Source organism: Bufo bufo, chromosome 1 (assembly GCF_905171765.1).
Source record: "Bufo bufo chromosome 1, aBufBuf1.1, whole genome shotgun sequence".
Taxonomy (NCBI): domain Eukaryota; kingdom Metazoa; phylum Chordata; class Amphibia; order Anura; family Bufonidae; genus Bufo; species Bufo bufo.
In genome coordinates, this window is record NC_053389.1 from 16,236,350 (window position 1) to 16,257,060 (window position 20,711).

The following is a 20,711-nucleotide window of genomic DNA, read 5'->3' on the forward strand; positions in this document are numbered from 1 at the left end:
AAGTTGCTGCCAACCATTTTCTCCAGTCTCAGGAAATTTCTAGCAGCTTGAAAAATTTTGCAAAAGTGACCCACGCCTGTATTGCGCGAACAATACGCGCATATTACATTGCCGATTTTCGCAATCAAGAAAATAATGACAAGATCACAAATTGTCGAATTTGCAAATTTATGGTGATTATTAGGCCAAAAATTTGTGAGATATTGTGAAAATGAATATTGCCTATGCTGCTCATCACTGAGCAGACTCACTTACGTTTAACATTCAGCGTCCTCTTCTCCACTGTGGTCACTCCTGATTTGAAGGTCACTCTACAGAATAATGGAGAATTGTTGTGTGACTTCCTTGGGGTGAATGTGATACTGGAATAGAAGGTTCTGCTGCCATCTCCATAGGTGACATCATACATCCTCTGTCTTATACCAATCATGGGTCCTTCCCATGTAATCTGTGGTGTTATCATCCGGCATCTACCAGGACTTGTACAGGTCAATATCACCTCCTTCCCATCCACCAGCCTTGTAGAGGAGATGGTAGGTTTATCTGTAAGATCTATAAGAATAAAACATTATATGAAAATAGAAAGAAGGAAGGAGACGTAAAAATGGGTAGACTAGTGTAAAATGTCCTTTTTAGGGGTTAAAAAAAAACATTGTTACTGCTGAGAAGCACTATGGAGCGCATTGTGCGCCACCACTGGGGACATTATTACTGCTGGGGCAACTATGAGGGACAATATTACTGCTGGGGGCCAGTATAGGGGACACTATTACTGCTGGGGGCCACTATGGAGACATTATTACTGCTGGAGGACATTTTACTGCTGGGGGCTAATTTGGGGGGACATTATTACTACTGGGGGCCACTATGAGGAACATTATTATTGCTGGGGGCCACTATGGAGATATTTTTACTGCTGGGGGCTACTACTTGGGACATTACAACTACTGGGACCCAATATGGGAATATTATTAGTGCTGGGGGCCACTACGGGGGACTTTATTACGGCTAGGGGGCCCACTTTTAAGACATTATTATTGCTAAGGGCTACTATGGAGACATTATTACAGCTGGAGGCTACTATGGGGGGCATTTTAACTGCTGGGGGCCACTATCGGGGACAGCAAGGTCTATGTGTCCATTTTCAGATGCACTGATGTCTATGAAGTTAATTTTTTTTATTGTTCTTTCTTATTTTTATTTTAGGGAATGGGGGGTGATTTGACTTTTTATATATTTTTTAATTCTTTATATTTTTAAAGGCCCGACCTATGAAGTCCGTATGCTTGCTTGACTCCTCCTGGACTTGCAGGAGCTTAAGGTACTCAAAGCCAGGAAAGAAGTTCCTAGGATTAAAGGTAAAGTAAGAGACAGACTACAGCTAACCTAAGTTCCAGCAGAAGAGGAAGAGTTCCTATTTAAGCCAGCCAAGCATAGCAGGGCTGAGAGAGCTACAGCATAGCAGAGCTGAGATTGTTGCAGAAGAGTTTTGCCTGCCAAAGTTAAGCCAATACCTGCTGATGACCAAGATGCCGTTTGGAAACTGTTTGGCTTACCGTTTATGCAAAGTAAAGCTGTGTTCAACGTTACTACAAACTCTGGACTCCATTTATTCTACTTATTAAATCACCCAAGTTCGACAACCCCCTTTTCCACTTGCTTCGGACTACACAACATCTGGGATCCACGGATATCCAGGTAGGAGCACCGTGACACGTGCATACAACATCTACAGAGACACTGTAGGCCACTCTACACCACTGTGGCATTCCTACCCAGGGTTCCACCAATACCATCTACAAAGGGGACTCCAAGTCCTCGTTGCTTAACTGCAACTGGTGTCACAACTACTTTAATAGAGGGATATATAATCGTAGATACCTCTTGAGGGGCAAGGGATCCCCCAGATGCTGGCGGTGGGCCACTGCAAACCAAGTGGTGTCACGGAAAACACTTTCCCTTAAAGGGAACCCTGGCCCATGTCACCAGTAGTCCGCTTATTTTTTTGATCGTTTGTTTTTATTTTTATTTTGGGGAATGGGGGTGATTTGACTTTTTATATTTATATTTTATATTTTTTTTTTTATATCGTTTTTAAAACTTTTTTTTAGGCCTCAAGGGTCTGACATAATGCATTCAGCGGATTGACTCTTCTATTTGTCAATGAAATGAATTCTCCACTATGAGAGACATTAATACTGCTGGGGGGCACTATAGGGGACATTATTACCACTGCGGGCCACTATGGGGGATTTTATTACTGCTGGGGGCCACTATGGAGACATTATTACTGCTGGAGGCTACTATGGCGGACATTATTACTGCTAGGGGCCAATACTGGGGAAATAATTACAGTTGGGTCCCAATATGCAACATTATTACTGCTGAGGGGCCATTATAAAGCCATTATTACTGCTGGGGGCAACTATGGAGACATAATTTCCACTGGGGCCACTATATGGGTTTTATTACTGCTGGGGGCCACTATGGGGACATTATTACTGCTGGGGGCTACAATAGGGGACATTATTACTGTTGGGGGCCACTATGGTGGACATTATTACTACTGGGGGCCACTATGGGGACATTATTACTGTTGGGGGACACTATGGGGGACATTATTACTGATGGGGGACCCTATGGGGACATTATTTCTGTTGGGGACCACTATGGGGGACATTATTACTGCTGGGGTCTACTTTGAGGGACATTATTACTGCTGGGGGCCACTATGGGGTACATTATTAATGCTGGGGGCTACTATGAGGGATTATATTATTGCTGGGGGCCACTATTGGGACATTATTACTGCTGGGTGCTACAATGGGGGAAATCATGACTGTGGGGGGCCACTATGGGGAACATTATTACTGCTGGCGGCCACTAAGGGGACATTATTACTGCTGTGGGCTACAATGGGGGACATTTTTACTGCTATGGGCTACAATGGGGGACATTAATACTGTGGGGGACACTATGGGGGGCATTATTACTGCTGGTGGCCACTATGGAGGACATAATTACTGTTTGGGGCCACTAAAGGGGACATTATTAATGCTGGGGAAACTATGGGGGACATTATCCCTGCTGGGAGCCACTATGGGGCCATTATGTGTACTACAGATTTTGGGATTCTATTTAAAAAAGCCAATGGAATTCTTCTATTTTTAGCAGCTGTTTTTCACGACTTTTGAAAGCAGATACAAAGAGGACATCAAAAACGGCCAGGAAATGGATGCAAAACTAGTTGAAAAATGGCCATAAAAAGCTACCAGTGCGTCCGCTCTTCATAGCCATTTTTTTTTTTACAGTAATGTGAATGTAGCCTTGTGGTTTTATAAGAACTGGTTCATTCAACAAAGAGAGGTTTTGCTGCTACCAGAGCACGGACTGCGCATGCGCCGCTATATAGCAGATACTAGTAGGTACCAGGTAGAAGGAGCAGAACCTCCGTGCTTGTGCCACCACTCAACGCTGCTCCGAAATTTACAGGGCTGGGCGAGATGTCTGGGCCTGCCAGTCTAGAGGGAGACAGGGGCCTCTTTAGTAGCGGGGACAGCCCCTCACTGCTCAAGAACTCAATAGATTCAAATCGATTCACTCATCTCTATTACTGAGATATCAACTTGATATGGTTGAGTGTTTTTTAAAAACTTTTGTAAGGTTAAAAGGTGTCAAAAAAATAGAAAAGCAATTTTAATAAATACATTTTTTTTTTCCAGATGGGGCAATATTTATTTCTGCTTATATTTTTAATATATGAGAAATGGGATTTTATTTTTTTTGCTTTTCTTAGACATTTTGAAACGCTTTTTAATTCTTTTAGTCCCCTTTGTGACTTTTGCCTGGCATTCTGTTACACCTGCCAGAGGTGAAGTAGAGGCTGGTATATAGTAGGCCCCCAACTGCCCTGACATCTTCTTGAAGGGTTCAATGACGTGGGGCCCGCTACATACAAAATAATTACCTTTTTTTTTAATATAATTTTTTATAACTTACTCATCTCTAGCTATAACCTGTAAAAAGTGATGGCATAGCAATACCATAGGTCACTGGGGTCTGACTGCCGGGACTTTCGCACATACAAAAAATGATGGGAGTAGTAAGGCGTTGTGGACCAGACATAGTATTTGGGTGACTGCACACAGATTTTCTCCTTTTTTTTTGCGTAGATTTCGTGTGGAAAAACCACAGCATAAAGCCTCATTCACACGTCAGTGTTTCACGGACATGTGCTGAACGTGTTCTCCACGGACAGCACACATCCCTATTGAGCGGACACCTGGATGTTCGGGTTCGACGGGTTCAGCCGAACTTCACAAAAAAGTTTGAGTTCGGGACCCGAACTTGACCCCGAACCCAAACCCCATTGAAGTTAATGGGGACTTGAACTTTTGAGAACTAAAATGGCTCTAAAAAAGTCATGGAAAGGGCTAGAGGGCTGCAAATGGCATCGAAATGCGGTTAAAGGGCTTCTGTCACCCCCCCAAAATTTTTCATTTTTGGGCTAATTAAAATCCTTACAGTGCGATTATTCAATATATAGTGCTCTTACTTACATTTTTCTGTGCTTTAGTTTCTTTAAAAACTGCACTTTTATAATATGTTAATTACCTGGCTACCAGCAAGTAGGTGTCACTACCAGAGCTTTGAGACGTTCTCACAGCTCTGTTTCTCCACCCCTGTGATGATGTCACTACTAGAGTTTGTAGGAGTTCTCACTGCTCTGTTTCTCCGCCCCTGTGATGAAGTCTTTACTTTCTGTTTCCTTCCTCCCAGCTGTTCCTCCTGCGGTTGATTTCCCTGCCTTTAAATCACCCCTCCTCCTATTGTAGGGCGTGGATTATATTTCTCATTTCAGTTGTAGCTCTTGCTTGATTATCTTCACTTGTAGCTATCAGTTCACTGGACCTGTGTTCTGCTGCAGCAAGCACTCCGGATATTGCCAGCTGTCCTTGGATCCGTCTTCTCTGCGGCTGCAGCACCTTCAGCTAAGTGTGCAGACATTGTTGTGTACCTGGTTATTTTCTGACTGGATCTGAGGTGGCCACGGTTCCCTCCATATACTGAGCAGGGCACCGGTGGCCGTGCCCCTTCCACTATTGTAGGGGTTACAGTGGTCATCAGTCTTAGGTACGTGGGCATGCCTCGTTCCGCCATTTGGATCCGGGCATGTGCTTTAGCAGCATAGGGAGAGCTTTGAGGGTCTGACAGGGGTCACCCTTTATCCTCCCTAGTTTGGGTCCGGTCAGTAGCTCATTTTACTGTATATACTCTTGTTGCTCACATACAGCCGTGACATTATAATCCACCCAAAACCGTCCTTTTTTGACATGGATCCGCTTTCTGGCCTGGTTGACCGCATGCAGGGTCTTTCTTTGGAAGTAGCGGATCTCCGTCAATCTATGACTCAGCTTCAAGCATTGGGCTCTGCTCCGGCTCATGGAGTCTGTTGCGAGCCAAAGGTCTCACTTCCGGAAACCTTCTCCGGGGGCAGTGAGAATTTTGTTCCCTTCAGAGAGGCATGCAAACTCCATTTTTGCTTGTGTCCCCACTTCTCTGGTAAGGAGGAGCAGAGGGTGAGGATTGTCATCTCCCTGCTCAGGGGTAATGCTTAGACTTGGGCTTTTCCGCTGCCATCATGGGATCCCTCCCTTCGATCCGTGGAAAGATTTTTCGTGGCCCTGGGGCAGATATATGATGACCCGGATCGTGTTGCTCTGGCCGAATCTAACTTACGTGTTTTATGCCAGAACAAACTGTCTGCGGAGCTTTATTGTTCTGAATTTCGGAGATGGGCAGCTGATTCAGGTTGGAATGATGCTGCACTCCGGAGTCAGTTCTGTCATGGTCTCTCAGAGAGATTGAAAGATGCGTTTGCTTTCCATGAGAGACCAACGTCCTTAGAGTCTGCCATGTCATTGGCGGTACGCCTTGACAGGCGTCTAAGAGAAAGGAACAAGACCTCTCTGTCCAGCCATTGTCAGTCTAGGGGCAATGGTGCGGACTCATTCAGTGTGCAGGGGCCTCATCCTGTCTCGCTCCCCTCTGAGGAGGAGCACATGCAGCTAGGTCGACTTGCCCCTGATAAAAGAGGATTTAGTCCTCAGAGTATGGTGTGTTTTTGTTGTGGGGGCATAGGTCATTTGGCAAATGTTTGTCCGTCTAGGAGATTCTTGAACTGTACTAAGAGCGATAATAAGAGAAAAACCTCAAAGGGTAAATCATCAAGTTCTGCTTCATCTGCTACTTTGGGCAAAGTTGATGTAGGAATTGATGCTTTTCCTCTGACCTGCAGTTCCAGTTTTCTCCTGTCTGCCAGGGTGGCGCTAGAGAGCAAGGTCATTTCTTGTGAGATTTTTGTCGATAGTGGAGAGGCCGTCAATCTTATTGACACTCAATTTGTAGCCATGCGTGGTTTTCAGGTTTGCACATTAGAAAAGGATATACCTGTTTTTGCTATTGACTCTGCTCCACTCTCACAGAGATCTCTGAAGGGCATTGTTCACAATATCCGGCTAGCTGTAGGTGACACTCATGTGGAGGATATATCTTGTTTTGTCCTTAACGGATTGCCTTCTCCTCTAGTTTTGGGCTTACCCTGGCTCACTAGACATAACCCCACTATTGATTGGCAAGGAAGGAAAATAAATGAGTGGAGTGACTTTTGAAGAGAGAATTGTCTCACAGCGACTTTTGCAGAGATGTCTACTAAAACTGTGCCATCATTTCTCTCTGATTTCTCGGACGTGTTTTCCGAGAGCGGTGTTCAGGAGCTACCTCCTCACCGGGAGTTTGACTGTCCCATTAACCTCATTCCCGGCGCCAAGCTGCCAAAAGCACGCCTCTACAATCTCTCACAACCGGAAAGAATCGCAATGCGAACTTATATCTCCGAGAGTCTCGATAAGGGGCATATTCGTCCCTCAAAGTCACCTGTGGCCGCGGGTTTTTTTTTTGTTAAAAAAAAAGATGGCTCCGGAGCTAGATGGCAGCTTGAAGTGCAGCTCTGCTGTGTGAGAAGCCCTCACAGCCTTAATCAACCAGCGATTTGGACCCAAAATGGTGAAGATAGGTGGCCCCAGACCCGGGGACTCGAAGGGGCACAACAAGGAAGAAATTCCAAAATAATCCATGGATAAATTCCTAAAGAAAGCCGCTCAAGTACATGTGGCTAAAGAATCCAAGATGGCGCCCGGCACGCCGAGAGCAGCAGGGAACAGTGTGAAAGCTGCAGCTGCATCTGAGAAGGTAAGGGAGGCCTCCCCTGGGATTGACACCCTGCCTATCTCCAGAGCGTTCCTAAAAGACGCTCTGTATGAAGCACTGGAACCCCTGAGAACCGACCTGACTTCTATTAAAGAAGACATGCGCCACATAGGAAGAAGGGTTGAGGTTCTAGAAGACACACAAGCGGCGATCATATCGCATCAAAATAATGTTGCCTCCACTATATCCCAACACCAGAAGCACCTAAACTCCCTGTATACACTCCTGGAGGACCAGGAGAACAGGGGAAGACGCAATAACCTGCGATTTAGGGGCATACCTGAAACAGTGGGCACAGATGGAATACAGGAAGCTGTAACTAACATATGCATGCAGCTATTAGGCCCAGATTCAACATATGAAATTATCATAGAAAGGGCACACAGAGCACTTCGCCCTAAACCCCAATCATCAGAGCCTCCAAGAGATGTTATTTGCAAATTTTTGCATTACCCTGTTAAGGACGCTATAATGATTAAAGCAAGGAACGCCCCTCAAATACAGGGAGTGCAGATTTATTAGGCAAGTTGTATTTTTGAGGATTAATTTTATTATTGAACAACAACCATGTTCTCAATGAACCCAAAAAAACTCATTACTATCAAAGCTGAATATTTTTGGAAGTAGTTTTTAGTTTGTTTTTAGTTTTAGCTATTTTAGGGGGATATCTGTGTGTGCAGGTGACTATTACTGTGCATAATTATTAGGCAACTTAACAAAAAACAAATATATACCCATTTCAATTATTTATTTTTACCAGTGAAACCAATATAACATCTCAACATTCACAAATATACATTTCTGACATTCAAAAACAAAACAAAAACAAATCAGTGACCAATATAGCCACCTTTCTTTGCAAGGACACTCAAAAGCCTGCCATCCATGGATTCTGTCAGTGTTTTGATCTGTTCACCATCAACATTGCGTGCAGCAGCAACCACAGCCTCCCAGACACTGTTCAGAGAGGTGTACTGTTTTCCCTCCTTGTAAATCTCACATTTGATGATGGACCACAGGTTCTCAATGGGGTTCAGATCAGGTGAACAAGGAGGCTATGTCATTAGATTTTCTTCTTTTATACCCTTTCTTGCCAGCCACGCTGTGGAGTACTTGGATGCGTGTGATGGAGCATTGTCCTGCATGAAAATCATGTTTTTCTTGAAGGATGCAGACTTCTTCCTGTACCACTGCTTGAAGAAGGTGTCTTCCAGAAACTGGCAGTAGGACTGGGAGTTGAGCTTGACTCCATCCTCAACCCGAAAAGGCCCCACAAGCTCATCTTTGATGATACCAGCCCAAACCAGTACTCCACCTCCACCTTGCTGGCGTCTGAGTCGGACTGGAGCTCTCTGCCCTTTACCAATCCAGCCACGGGCCCATCCATCTGGCCCATCAAGACTCACTCTCATTTCATCAGTCCATAAAACCTTAGAGAAATCAGTCTTGAGATATTTCTTGGCCCAGTCTTGACGTTTCAGCTTGTGTGTCTTGTTCAGTGATGGTCGTCTTTCAGCCTTTCTTACCTTGGCCATGTCTCTGAGTATTGCACACCTTGTGCTTTTGGGCACTCCAGTGATGTTGCAGCTCTGAAATATGGCCAAACTGGTGGCAAGTGGCATCTTGGCAGCTGCACGCTTGACTTTTCTCAGTTCATGGGCAGTTATTTTGCGCCTTGGTTTTTCCACACGCTTCTTGCGACCCTGTTGACTATTTTGAATGAAACGCTTGATTGTTCGATGATCACGCTTCAGAAGCTTTGCAATTTTAAGAGTGCTGCATCCCTCTGCAAGCTATCTCACTATTTTTGACTTTTCTGAGCCTGTCAAGTCCTTCTTTTGACCCATTTTGCCTAATAATTATGCACACCTAATATAGGGTGTTGATGTCATTAGACCACACCCCTTCTCATTACAGAGATGCACATCACCTAATATGCTTAATTGGTAGTAGACTTTCGAGCCTATACAGCTTGGAGTAAGACAACATGCATAAAGAGGATGATGTGGTCAAAATACTCATTTGCCTAATAATTCTGCACGCAGTGTATATGTGGATGATTGTCCTATATCAATATTTCAGGACTTGGCACAAACCACCTTAAAGAAAAGAAGAGCCCTGAAATCACTAACTGAGTGGCTACGTGAGAACAAAGTGATGTATAAGTGGCTATTCCCCTTTGGCCTGTCCTTTCTCTTCAATGGTCAGAGATTTTCCATCTCATCTTTTCAGGATTTGACCAAAGCATTTGACATCCTGCAAATAGATCATCTCCACATTGAAAATTGGGACACTATTCAAGAAAATATAACAGCAACGAATCTTCCTTCAATTACACCGTGGGAGACTCCTCGCCCGGCTAAATCCCAAAGAACAAAAAGAGGCCGCAACTCCTCCACGCCAAGACGCCTTCCTCTCAATGAAGATTAAAGGACTCTTTATATAATACATCCTAGATCTCCATCATATAAGTATTAGTGCGTTTGCACATGTTTTTCCTTTACTAAATAATCTCACTCAGGACATTATATCTGTGTCTCTGAAAATATACTCATTATTGTATTATCATTCCCCCCACCTGTTCTTGTACCCATCAGGTTCCATATTATGATCCTAACGAGGGTGACACATTACGTCACAATATGTTGTGTTCTCCCCCTCTCCTACTAAACCATTTGAGCATATTTGCTCCAATTCTCAAAGTTAATGATTTCATTCACTGTAATGTTTTTCATTTTTGCTGTTTATTCTCTGTTTTGATGACAGGTTCTCCCCAGTATCTAAGAGGCAGTCCGTCGGGGGGGGGGTGTCTTCTCTGGAACCCTGATGCTCCACCAAGGGAGGCTAAGTACCTACAATTTCTCCACACACAGGTTATGTCAAAGCATACAACAGACTGATTTCCATATGGTAGAGGGCTGAACTATGCGTAGCCTCCTTTAACGTTAAGGGATTTCATGCCCCTGCTAAGCGTAGCCAGATCTTTTCCCATATGAAAAATGAGAAATGCTCAGTCTTGATGCTTCAGGAAACTCACTTTAGGTTTAATAAATACCCTAATCTCTCCCGATCCCTATTCCCACAGTGGTCCATTGTGGTTCTGACTCAGCAGCGTCTAGAGGTGTTAGCATCGGGTTCCGGAGGGGACTCCCTTTCACATATGTGTCACACATTCAAGATGCAGACGGTAGATATATTCTTCTAAAGGGAACTATTGCTAATCAACTATACACATTCGCTAATGTATACGCCCCTAACGTTAATCAAGTTTCGTGGCTAACAGAGATGCTCTCCCTTCTAGAGTCATATAAAGAGGGTGTGGTACTGCTGGGAGGTGATCTAAACACAACATTAGACCCTTCAGTAGATTCAACTTCCAAGAAATCTGCAATTTTCTTTTAGAGCCCTAAAACACCTTAGAAAAAAATTGCATTATAACGCATTTATTGATACTTGGCGTATCTTCAACCCAACCAGACAGGACTTCACCTTCTTCTCCTCACCCCACCAGTCATACCACAGACTGGACTATATATTTGTATCCAAAGAACATCTCGGCCTGTGTACTCAATCCCATATTGGTAACATGATTCTTTCGGATCATGCGCCGGTTTTTCTAACCATATTAGCTCCCTCAATGGAACCTAGAGCATTTAGGTGGAGATTAAATGAACAACTTATATCCACGGAGGAAAATGTAAAGATCACAAAGTCTTCACTAGAAGAATTTTTCTCCTTTAATGCCCTACCTGGAACTTCTCCACATATTCTGTGGGACACCCATAAGGCATATATGAGGGGTCAATTCATATGCAGAGGAGCTAAAATAAAAAAAGAGAGAAAAAAACAAATAGAAGAACTTCTGTCCAACATCCAGCGCCTAGAATCCCTACATAAAAAATCCCTACTGAAATCACACCTTGATGAGCTTTCTGAGGTGAAAGCAAGGCTGAAAAACATCCTCAACACGACCTCGGCTAAGTTTTACCTACATTCACAGTACAAATACTACGCACACGGGGATAAAGCATCCAAATTTATGATGCAACACATAAAACAAAGGAGATCCCATAATTATATTCATAAGATTAAAACCTCAGACAAAAGAGAAGTATTTACTACCCCAGAAATAGCAAAACAGTTTAAAAAATTTTACTACTTCCTATATAACATAAAGGAAACTAAGGACATAGGTAATATCGCCCCTCCGCCTTCTCCAGAAAAATCAGTCGAGAACTACCTTGCCTCACTATCATTACCAAAACTATCGGAAAACCAATCCCAGACTCTTCAAGCCCCAATCACACTAGATGAGATCATGATAGCTATTTAAACAACTACCAAAGGGGAAGAGTCCAGGCCCAGATGGCTATCCTGCTTTATACTATCGGACATTTAGAAATATACTAGGCCCCTACTTACTATCTGTTTTCAATAGCTCCCTGTCTGGTGTCCCCCTATCTTCAGATATGACCAGGGCAAATATCACAATTATTCAAAAGGAAGGGAAAGATAGTTCTCTATGTGCTAATTATCGCCCTATTTCCCTATTAAATTTAGACTTGAAATTACTAGCAAAAATTCTGGCTACACGACTCTCTGGTTTTCTCCCATCCTTAGTTAAGAATGATCAAGTTGGCTTCGTCCGTGGTAGGGAGGGCAGAGACAACACTGACAAGGTCTTGAATGCAATATATTATGCTAAAAAAAGAGGCCGTCCTCTGGTCCTCCTTAGCACGGACGCAGAAAAAGCCTTCGATAGGGTTAGCTGGGATTACATGACTGAAGTACTTAGGGCCTTTAATGTTCCTGAACCTTATATCAAAGCTATATTATCCCTATATACTAATGCTTCAGCTTCTATTATCATAAATGATACGTTGTCCCCGCCCTTCAGGATCCGCAACGGCACCAGACAGGGATGCCCACTCTCTCCACTGATCTTTGTGTTGATTATGGAAACACTACTACAGTCGCTTAGAAATGAGAAAGGGATAGAAGGCATCAAAATGGACCAACATGAACATAAGGTGGCTGCGTTCGCAGATGACCTCCTGATACTGAATACCAATCCAACAAAAGCCCTCCCTCTAATATATATAGCATCCTAGAACAGTTTAGTCTTCATTCTGATTTTAAAATCAATATGAGCAAGTCACATATTTTAAGCATTGACCTCCCTCCCTCACTTAGGAAGGTCTTAAAAGATAGTTCCCCTTTTAATTGGGATACCCCCTACATTTCCTACCTGGGAGTTAAGATTGGCCCAGATCCCACCACATTATTCCATTTGAACTATTCCGCCCTCATGAAATCGATTAGCGACCAGCTGTTGATTTTAAAGAACCCCCCGCTTTCATGGTTTGGTAGGAAAAATATAGTCACTTCACTGGTATTACCTAGACTGACCTACTTACAACAGGTCTTGCCTATTCCAGTCCCCAAAACATACTATGTCAGACTTAAAAGAGAAATTAGCAAGTTTGTTTGGGATGGGAAGAGGGCTCGACTAGCTTGCTCTGTTCTCTGTAGACCCAAGGATAAAGGAGGGATTGGACTCCCGGATCCTGAGCTCTATGGGAAAGCTGTGTCATTATCGAGAGTAGTGGACTGGCTGACAGGCCCTATAGAAAAGCCCTGGGTCTTCATGGAACAGTGTGAATTTGGATCGAGTATCTCAGGCCTTTTGGTGGGAATGGAAAAATTCCCTGCCCAAAATAAATCACTTAATCCAATTGTAAGGGCGACGTTGTCGACATGGAATTGGCTCCAGAATACACAGCACATGATACCCCTCCCTTCACCTCTACTTCAGATAAGAGACATCATAGCTCATGCTTCTTCAGACTTAAGAGACTGTTTACCTATATCAATTAGGAATTCCACTATCAAAGTTCTTTCCTTGTTTGGGGATGAGGGAGAGGTAATGAATAACAAAGAGATCTTACATATGTTCCCAGAATGCAAACCCTTTCCACAACTAATATCCTTTCTCCGATCATTCATCACTAAAAATGTACCTTTAGAATCTCTCTTACGACCTCTAACGTGGTTTGAGAGTTTGCTGGTCGACCATTCAAGACATAGTAAACTAATATCCCAACTTTATAAAAAGCTCAACTCACCTATTAATATGGCTAAACCAGCTTTCATAGGGCATTGGGAAAAGGACCTAGGTGTTGGATTCTCTCAGGCAGAGATCTTTCAATTGTTATTAATACCACATAAGACGTCCAGATGTGTCCGTACCCAAGAAAACAGCTATAAAGTCTTAACTCGTTGGTAGATATAGTTTGACGGGGTCGGACACATGTTGGCGGTGTATAGAACATAGAGGGTCATTCTATCATATCTGGTGGTCTTGCCCACTAATACAGAGATGGTGGACTGAAATATTCAATTTAGCCAACAAAATTTGTAACTTAATGGTTCCAATATCCCCACAATTGGCACTTCTAGGTTCTTGTCCTTCCTCATATAAAAAGAAACCCACCAAACTCTTTTATTGTATGTTAAGTGCAGCACGTCTACTTGTTCCGAAATTTTGGTTGGCAACTGAGGTTCCCTCCATGTCTCAGTGGATAGAGAAAGTAGATCAGATCTACAGATTTGAGGAGATAGCAGCTTGGGAAGACAGAAAGTTCTCATCCTTTAAATCTGGTTGGAGCGCCTGGACCAAATACAGGAACTTCAGTTAGAAACCATGTACGGACAGACCTCTCTTGGACAACTTCTGTGTATTGAGATATGGGACAATTCTATTTTCCCTCTGGGATATACCATAAATTTCCTGTGAACGGATATAATTGACGACTAAGATAGTAATTATTGCAGGGCTTACTGCCTTTTACTACCTTTCATGGCTTACAATTCTATTGTACTTAAAATGTCATTTAACCTGTCATCATCTTAACCTGTATTCAGTATAACATGTACTTCATTTGTATGTTCTATATATTTTTCAATAAAAATAAAATAAAAAAGATGGCTCTCTGAGACCTTGCCTAGATTTTAGGGAGCTGAACCGTATCACGATCCCTATCCCCTTCCTCTGATCCCGGACCTCTTCAACCAAATTGTTGAGCCCAAGGTGTTTTCCAAATTGGATTTGAGAGACGCATACAACCTGGTCAGGGTCAGAGAGGGGGATGAATGGAAAACGCCCTTTAATACCCCTAACGGGCATTTCGAGAATCTCGTTATGCCTTTCGGCCTGATGAATGCTCCGGCCGTCTTTCAGCATTTTGTTAATAGTATTTTCTACCATTTAAATGGGGAAATTTGTATTGGTGTATCTTGATGATATTTTGATTTTTTCCCCTGATGTTCAGACCCATCAGGATCATCTTTTTCAGGTTCTGCAGATTCTGCGGGAAAATAAATTATACGCCAAGCTGGAGAAATGTCTTTTTATGGTATCGGAGATTCAATTTCTGGGTTTTCTCCTCTCTGCTTCTGGTTTTCGCATGGATCCGGAGAAGGTCCGTGCTGTACTTGAGTGGGAGCTTCCTGAGAATCAGAAGGCATTGATGTGCTTTCTGGGTTTTGCGAACTATTACAGAAAGTTCATTTTGAATTATTCCTCTGTTGTCAAACCCCTTACTGACATGACAAAAAAGGGGGCGGATTTTTCCTCTTGGTCGGAGGAGGCGCTTGCAGCCTTTTCTAAGATTAAAGAGAGTTTTGCGTCTGCTCCCGTCTTGGTGCATCCCGATGTTTCCTTACCTTTTATTGTTGAGGTGGATGCTTCCGAGGTGGGTGTGGGTGCGGTTTTGTCCCAGGGCCCTTCTCCTGCCAAATGGCGACCCTGTGCCTTTTTCTCTAAAAAACTCTCCCCGGCAGAGAGAAACTATGATGTGGGAGATAGGGAGTTGTTGGCCATCAAGTTGGCTTTCGAGGAATGGCGCCATTGGTTGGAGGGGGCCAGGCACCCTATCACCGTTTTTACCGACCATAAGAATCTGGCATACTTGGAGTCGGCCAGGCGTATGAATCCGAGACAGGCCAGATGGTCTCTGTTCTTCTCCAGATTCAATTTTGTCGTTACATTCCGACCTGGGATCAAAAATGTGAAGGCTGATGCTCTCTCTCGCTGTTTTCCGGGAGGAGGAAACTCCGAGGACCCGGGTCCCATTTTGGCGGAGGGGGTAGTTGTTTCTGCTCTATATTCCGATTTGGAGGCCGAGGTCCAGGGTGCCCAGACTGAGGCACCTGCCCGTTGTCCTTCTGGGAAGTTGTTCGTGCCTCCTGAGCTACGTCACAAACTCTTCAAGGAGCATCATGATACGGTTCTTGCTGGTCACCCCGGGAGTAGAGCCACGGTAGATCTCATTGCTCGGAGATTTTGGTGGCCGGCTCTTCGTAAGTCGGTGGAGGGTTTTGTGGCTGCTTGTGAGACGTGCGCTCGCGCTAAGGTCCCTCGTTCACGGCCTTCAGGTTCCCTTCTCCCGTTACCCATACCTTCCCGTCCTTGGACACACCCGTCCATGGACTTTATCACGGATCTTCCTCGTTCCTCGGGGAAGTCGGTGATCCTGGTGGTGGTGGACCGTTTTAGCAAGATGGCTCATTTCGTACCTTTCCCTGGTTTACCCAATGCTAAAACGATGGCGCAAGCTTTTGTCGACCATATTGTTAAATTGCACGGCATTCCTTCTGATATTGTTTCCGATAGAGGCACGCAGTTTGTGTCCAGGTTCTGGAAGGCTTTCTGTTCTCGCCTGGGGGTTCGGCTGTCCTTCTCTTCTGCTTTTCACCCGCAGTCGAATGGTCAGACTGAGCGCCTCAATCAGAATCTGGAGACATATTTGCGCTGTTTTGTGGCAGAGAACCAGGAGGATTGGTGTTCATTTCTCCCTCTTGCTGAGTTTGCTCTGAACAACCGTCGTCAGGAATCTTCTGATAAGTCACCATTCTTTGATGCATATGGGTTCCATCCGCAGTTTGGGACATTCTCGGGAGGGGCTCTTTCTGGTTTACCTGAGGAGGAGAGATTTTCCTCGTCTTTGTCTACCATTTGGCAAAAGATTCAGAGTAATCTTAGAAAGATGAGTGAGAAGTATAAGCGTGTGGCTGATAAGAGACGTGTGCCTGGTCCGGACCTGAATGTGGGTGATCTGGTGTGGTTGTCTACAAGAAATATTAAACTGAAGGTTCCCTCCTGGAAATTGGGTCCCAAGTTTATTGGGCCTTATAAAATCTTGTCAGTCATCAATCCTGTTGCCTTCCGTCTTGATCTTCCACGGGTTTGGAAGATACATAATGTATTTCACAGATCTCTCTTAAAACCATATGTCCAGCCCACGGTACCCTCCTCTTTGCCTCTTCCTCCGATTTTGGTTGATGGCAATCTGGAGTTTGAGGTTTCCAGAATTGTGGACTCTCGCATTGTCCGCGGTTCTCTTCATTACCTCGTTCATTGGAAGGGTTATGGTCCTGAGGAGAGGATGTGGGTTCCGGTGTCGGACATTAAAGCCACTCGTCTCATCAGGGCATTTCATAGGGCTCATCCTGAGAAGGTGGGTCCTGGGTGTCCGGAGTCCACCCGTAGAGGGGGGGGTACTGTCACTACCAGAGCTTTGAGACGTTCTCACAGCTCTGTTTCTCCACCCCTGTGATGATGTCACTACTAGAGTTTGGAAGAGTTCTCACTGCTCTGTTTCTCCGCCCCTGTGATGAAGTCTTTACTTTCTGTTTCCTTCCTCCCAGCTGTTCCTCCTGCGGTTGATTTCCCTGCCTTTAAATCACCCCTCCTCCTATTGTAGGGCGTGGATTATATTTCTCATTTCAGTTGTAGCTCTTGCTTGAGTATCTTCACTTGTAGCTATCAGTTCACTGGACCTGTGTTCTGCTGCAGCAAGCACTCCGGATATTGCCAGCTGTCCTTGGATCCGTCTTCTCTGCGGCTGCAGCACCTTCAGCTAAGTGTGCAGACATTGTTGTTTACCTGGTTATTTTCTGACTGGATCTGAGGTGGCCACGGTTCCCTCCATATACTGAGCAGGGCACCGGTGGGCGTGCCCCTTCCACTATTGTAGGGGTTACAGTGGTCATCAGTCTTAGGTACGTGGGCATGCTTCGTTCCGCCATTTGGATCCGGGCATGTGCTTTAGCAGCATAGGGAGAGCTTTGAGGGTCTGACAGGGGTCACCCTTTATCCTCCCTAGTTTGGGTCCGGTCAGTAGCTCTTTTTACTGTATATACTCTTGTTGCTCACATACAGCCGTGACAGTAGGGCGATTGCTTGCTGGTAGCCCTCGCATCCTCCTTTCAAAAAAACGCCCCCTCTCCTGTTGATTGACAGGGCCAGCGAGCACTCTTCTCCTTCGGCTGGCCCGGTCTGCAGTCCAAATCTCGCACCTGCGCCGTACCGGTCTTCAGTCCTGTTATTGGACTGATTAATAGAAAATTACAGGGAATGTCACTAGGGTATTTTGGACTTGGAAACATTAGGAGGCGAGGTCCTGCTGCCGCTTTGTTGACTCTAGATAACTTCTGCCTGATCGCAAGTACCTGTGACTTCCACAATCCAGTTGGATATCTTCTGTATCAACTTTCTATGTTCTTTTCTGCGCCTACCATGTTGATCACGTTTAACGGCGAATCAGGGTTCCACGCCGGAGAGGGAGCGTGAGAAAGAGATGCCACATCCAAGGGAGGTCAATGGCTTCAATGTGATCGAGCGGAAATGTGGGACAAGTTGTTAAAGTTAAAGCATCGAATGAAAGGAGAGGGTGCGCGTCAATTAAAAACAAATTTCAGAAATTTAATTCCCTGTTACCTATGCAGAGCAGGGGTTTTTCATTGGCAGAAATGGGTTAATGTTACCCACCAATGGAACAGATGATTTTTAAAAATTTAGGGCCCTGTCACCTATGCAGAGTAGGGGTTTATTCATAGTAACATAGTACATAAGGCAGAAAAAATACATTTGTCCATCCAGGTCGGCCTGTCATCCTGCAAGTTGATCCAGAGGAAGGCAAAAAAAACCCTGAGAGGTAGAAGCCAATTTTCCCCACTTTAGGGGAATAAAAAATTCTTTCCCGACTCCAATCAGACATCAGAATATCTCCCTGGATCAACGACCCCTCTCTAGTAGCCATAGCCTGTAATATTATTACACTCCAGAAATACGTCCAGGCCCCTCCTGAATTCCTTTATTGTACTCACCATCACCACCTCCTCAGGCAGAGAGTTCCATAGTCTCACTGCTCTTACCGTAAAGAATCCTCTTCTATGTTTGTGTACAAACCTTCTTTCCTCCAGACGCAGAGGATGTCCCCTCGTCACAGTCACAGTCCTGGGGATAAATAGATGATGGGAGAGATCTCTGTACTGACCCCTGATATATTTATACATAGTAATTAGATCTCCCCTCAGTCGTCTTTTTTCTAAAGTGAATAACCCTAATTTTGATAATCTTTCAGGGTACTGTAGTTGCCCCATTCCAGTTATTACTTTAGTTGCCCTCCTCTGGACCCTCTCCAGCTCTGCTATGTCTGCCTTGTTCACAGAAGCCCAGAACTGTACACAGTACTCCATGTGTGGTCTGACTAGTGATTTGTAAAGTGGTAGGACTATGTTCTTATCACGGACATCTATGCCCCTTCTGATGCAACCCATTATCTTATTGGCCTTGGCAGCAGCTTAGTTTGCTGTTTATTAAAATTCCTAGATCCTTTTCCATGTCAGTGTTACCGAGTGTTTTACCATTTAGTATGTACGGGTGACTTGCATTATTCCTTCCCATGTGCATAACTTTATATTTGTCAGTGTTAAACCTCATCTGCCACTTATCTGCCCAAGCCTCCAATCTATCCAGATCCCTCTGTAGTAGTATACTGTCCTCTGTAGTATATATACAGTATACTGTCCTCTGTAGTACATATATAGTATACTGTCCTCTGTAGTATATATATATATATATATATATATATACATACTATACTGTCCTCTGTAGTATATATACAGTATACTGTCCTCTGTAGTGTATATACAGTATACTGTCCTCTGTAGTGTTAATTACTTTACACAGTTTAGTGTCATCTGCGAAAATTGATATTTTGCTGTGCAAGCCTTCTACAAGATCATTAATAAATATATTGAAGAGAATAGGGCCCAATACTGACACCTGCAAAAATGGTAAAATGTCACCCAAGAATGTAACAGATGTATTAGTGAAATGTATTTCCTTGTCCGCCCCGTATTCGTCATCATTGAGCAAACTTTGACCCTGTACCTCACAGTCAGCAGACACATTCCAGCCAATCAGCAGCAGACCCTCCCTCCCAGACCCTCCCACCTCCTGGACAGCATCCATTTTAGATTCATTCGGAAGCTGCATTCTTAGTGAGAGGAGGGACAGTGTAGCTGCTGCTGATTTAATAGGGAAATCGATAGCTAGGCCAGTGTATTCAGTGTCCACTCCAGTCCTGAAGGACTCATCTGATCTCTGCTGTAAGGACAGCACCCCAAAAAGCCCTTTTTAGAGCTGGTACATCAGTCTGCTTTTTTTTCCCTCTTTAATCTAATTGCAGTTGCCTGCCTGCCAGTGTGTGTGTCAGGCTCACAGCGTATACTCTGCCCAGTGCCAACACTCATATTTGGTGTCACAGTAGCTTGCATTTAAAAAAAAAAAAAAAACTTTTTTGACTGTAATATAATTGCAGTTAGTTGCCTGCAAGCATGTGTGTCAAGCCTTCAGCATCTACTCTGCCAACTACTGCCAGTGCATAGTACCACCAGTGCCACTCATATCTGGTGTCACACACAGTAGCTTGCATTTTTAAAAATAAAATAAAAATTTTGACTGTGATATAATAGCAGTTAGTTTTCTGCAAGCGTGTGTGTTAGGCCTACAGCGTCTACTCTGCCAACTTCTTCCAGTGCCACTCATATCTGGTGTCACAGTAGCTTGCATTTAAAAAAAAACAACAACAATTTTGACTGTAATATAATAGCAGTTAGTTGTCTGCAAGCGTGTGTGTCAGGCCTACAGCGTCTACTCTGTCAACTACTGCCAGTGCACAGTGCCACTCATATCTGGTGGCACAGTAGCTTGCACGCATAGTACAACTAAACTAATCTAAAAAAAATGACAGGCAGAGGCAGGCCACCCCGCAGGGGCCGTCGTGGTTGTGGTGCTGTGATTCCCTTTGGCCCTAGAATAATGCCCAGTGTTCAGATGCCACGTACCCTGAACTCGAAAAGTTCTGAGGACATAGTTGACTGGCTAACACAGGACACCCAATCTTCTACAGCTTCCGCTCGGAACCTTGATGCTGACAGCTGGCTTGTCGGAACTCTTAGCCCGCCAGCTTTTACAATACAAGCTGGTGGAGTCTGAGGCCTTCAAACAATTTGTAGCTATTGGGACACTGCAGTGGAAGGTACCCGGACGAAATTTATTTTCACAAAAGGCAATCCCCAACCTGTACTCGATT

At 44.2% G+C, this 20,711-nt stretch overlaps 1 protein-coding gene across 5 annotated transcripts in view; it reads right to left on the minus strand.

Annotated features, from left to right (window-relative positions):
• LOC120991856 (sialic acid-binding Ig-like lectin 12) overlaps window positions 1-20,711 on the minus strand; it is a 999,480-nt gene that overhangs the window by 595,897 nt on the left and 382,872 nt on the right. For 3 of the 5 annotated variants that reach the window (XM_040420622.1, XM_040420610.1, XM_040420625.1), the window contains exon 4: window positions 256-552. The exons of the other annotated variants lie outside the window; for them this stretch is intronic. In XM_040420622.1, coding sequence (XP_040276556.1) covers window positions 256-552 — 297 coding nt within the window. The remainder of the gene's footprint in view (window positions 1-255; window positions 553-20,711) is intronic. 5 annotated transcript variants of the gene reach the window in all.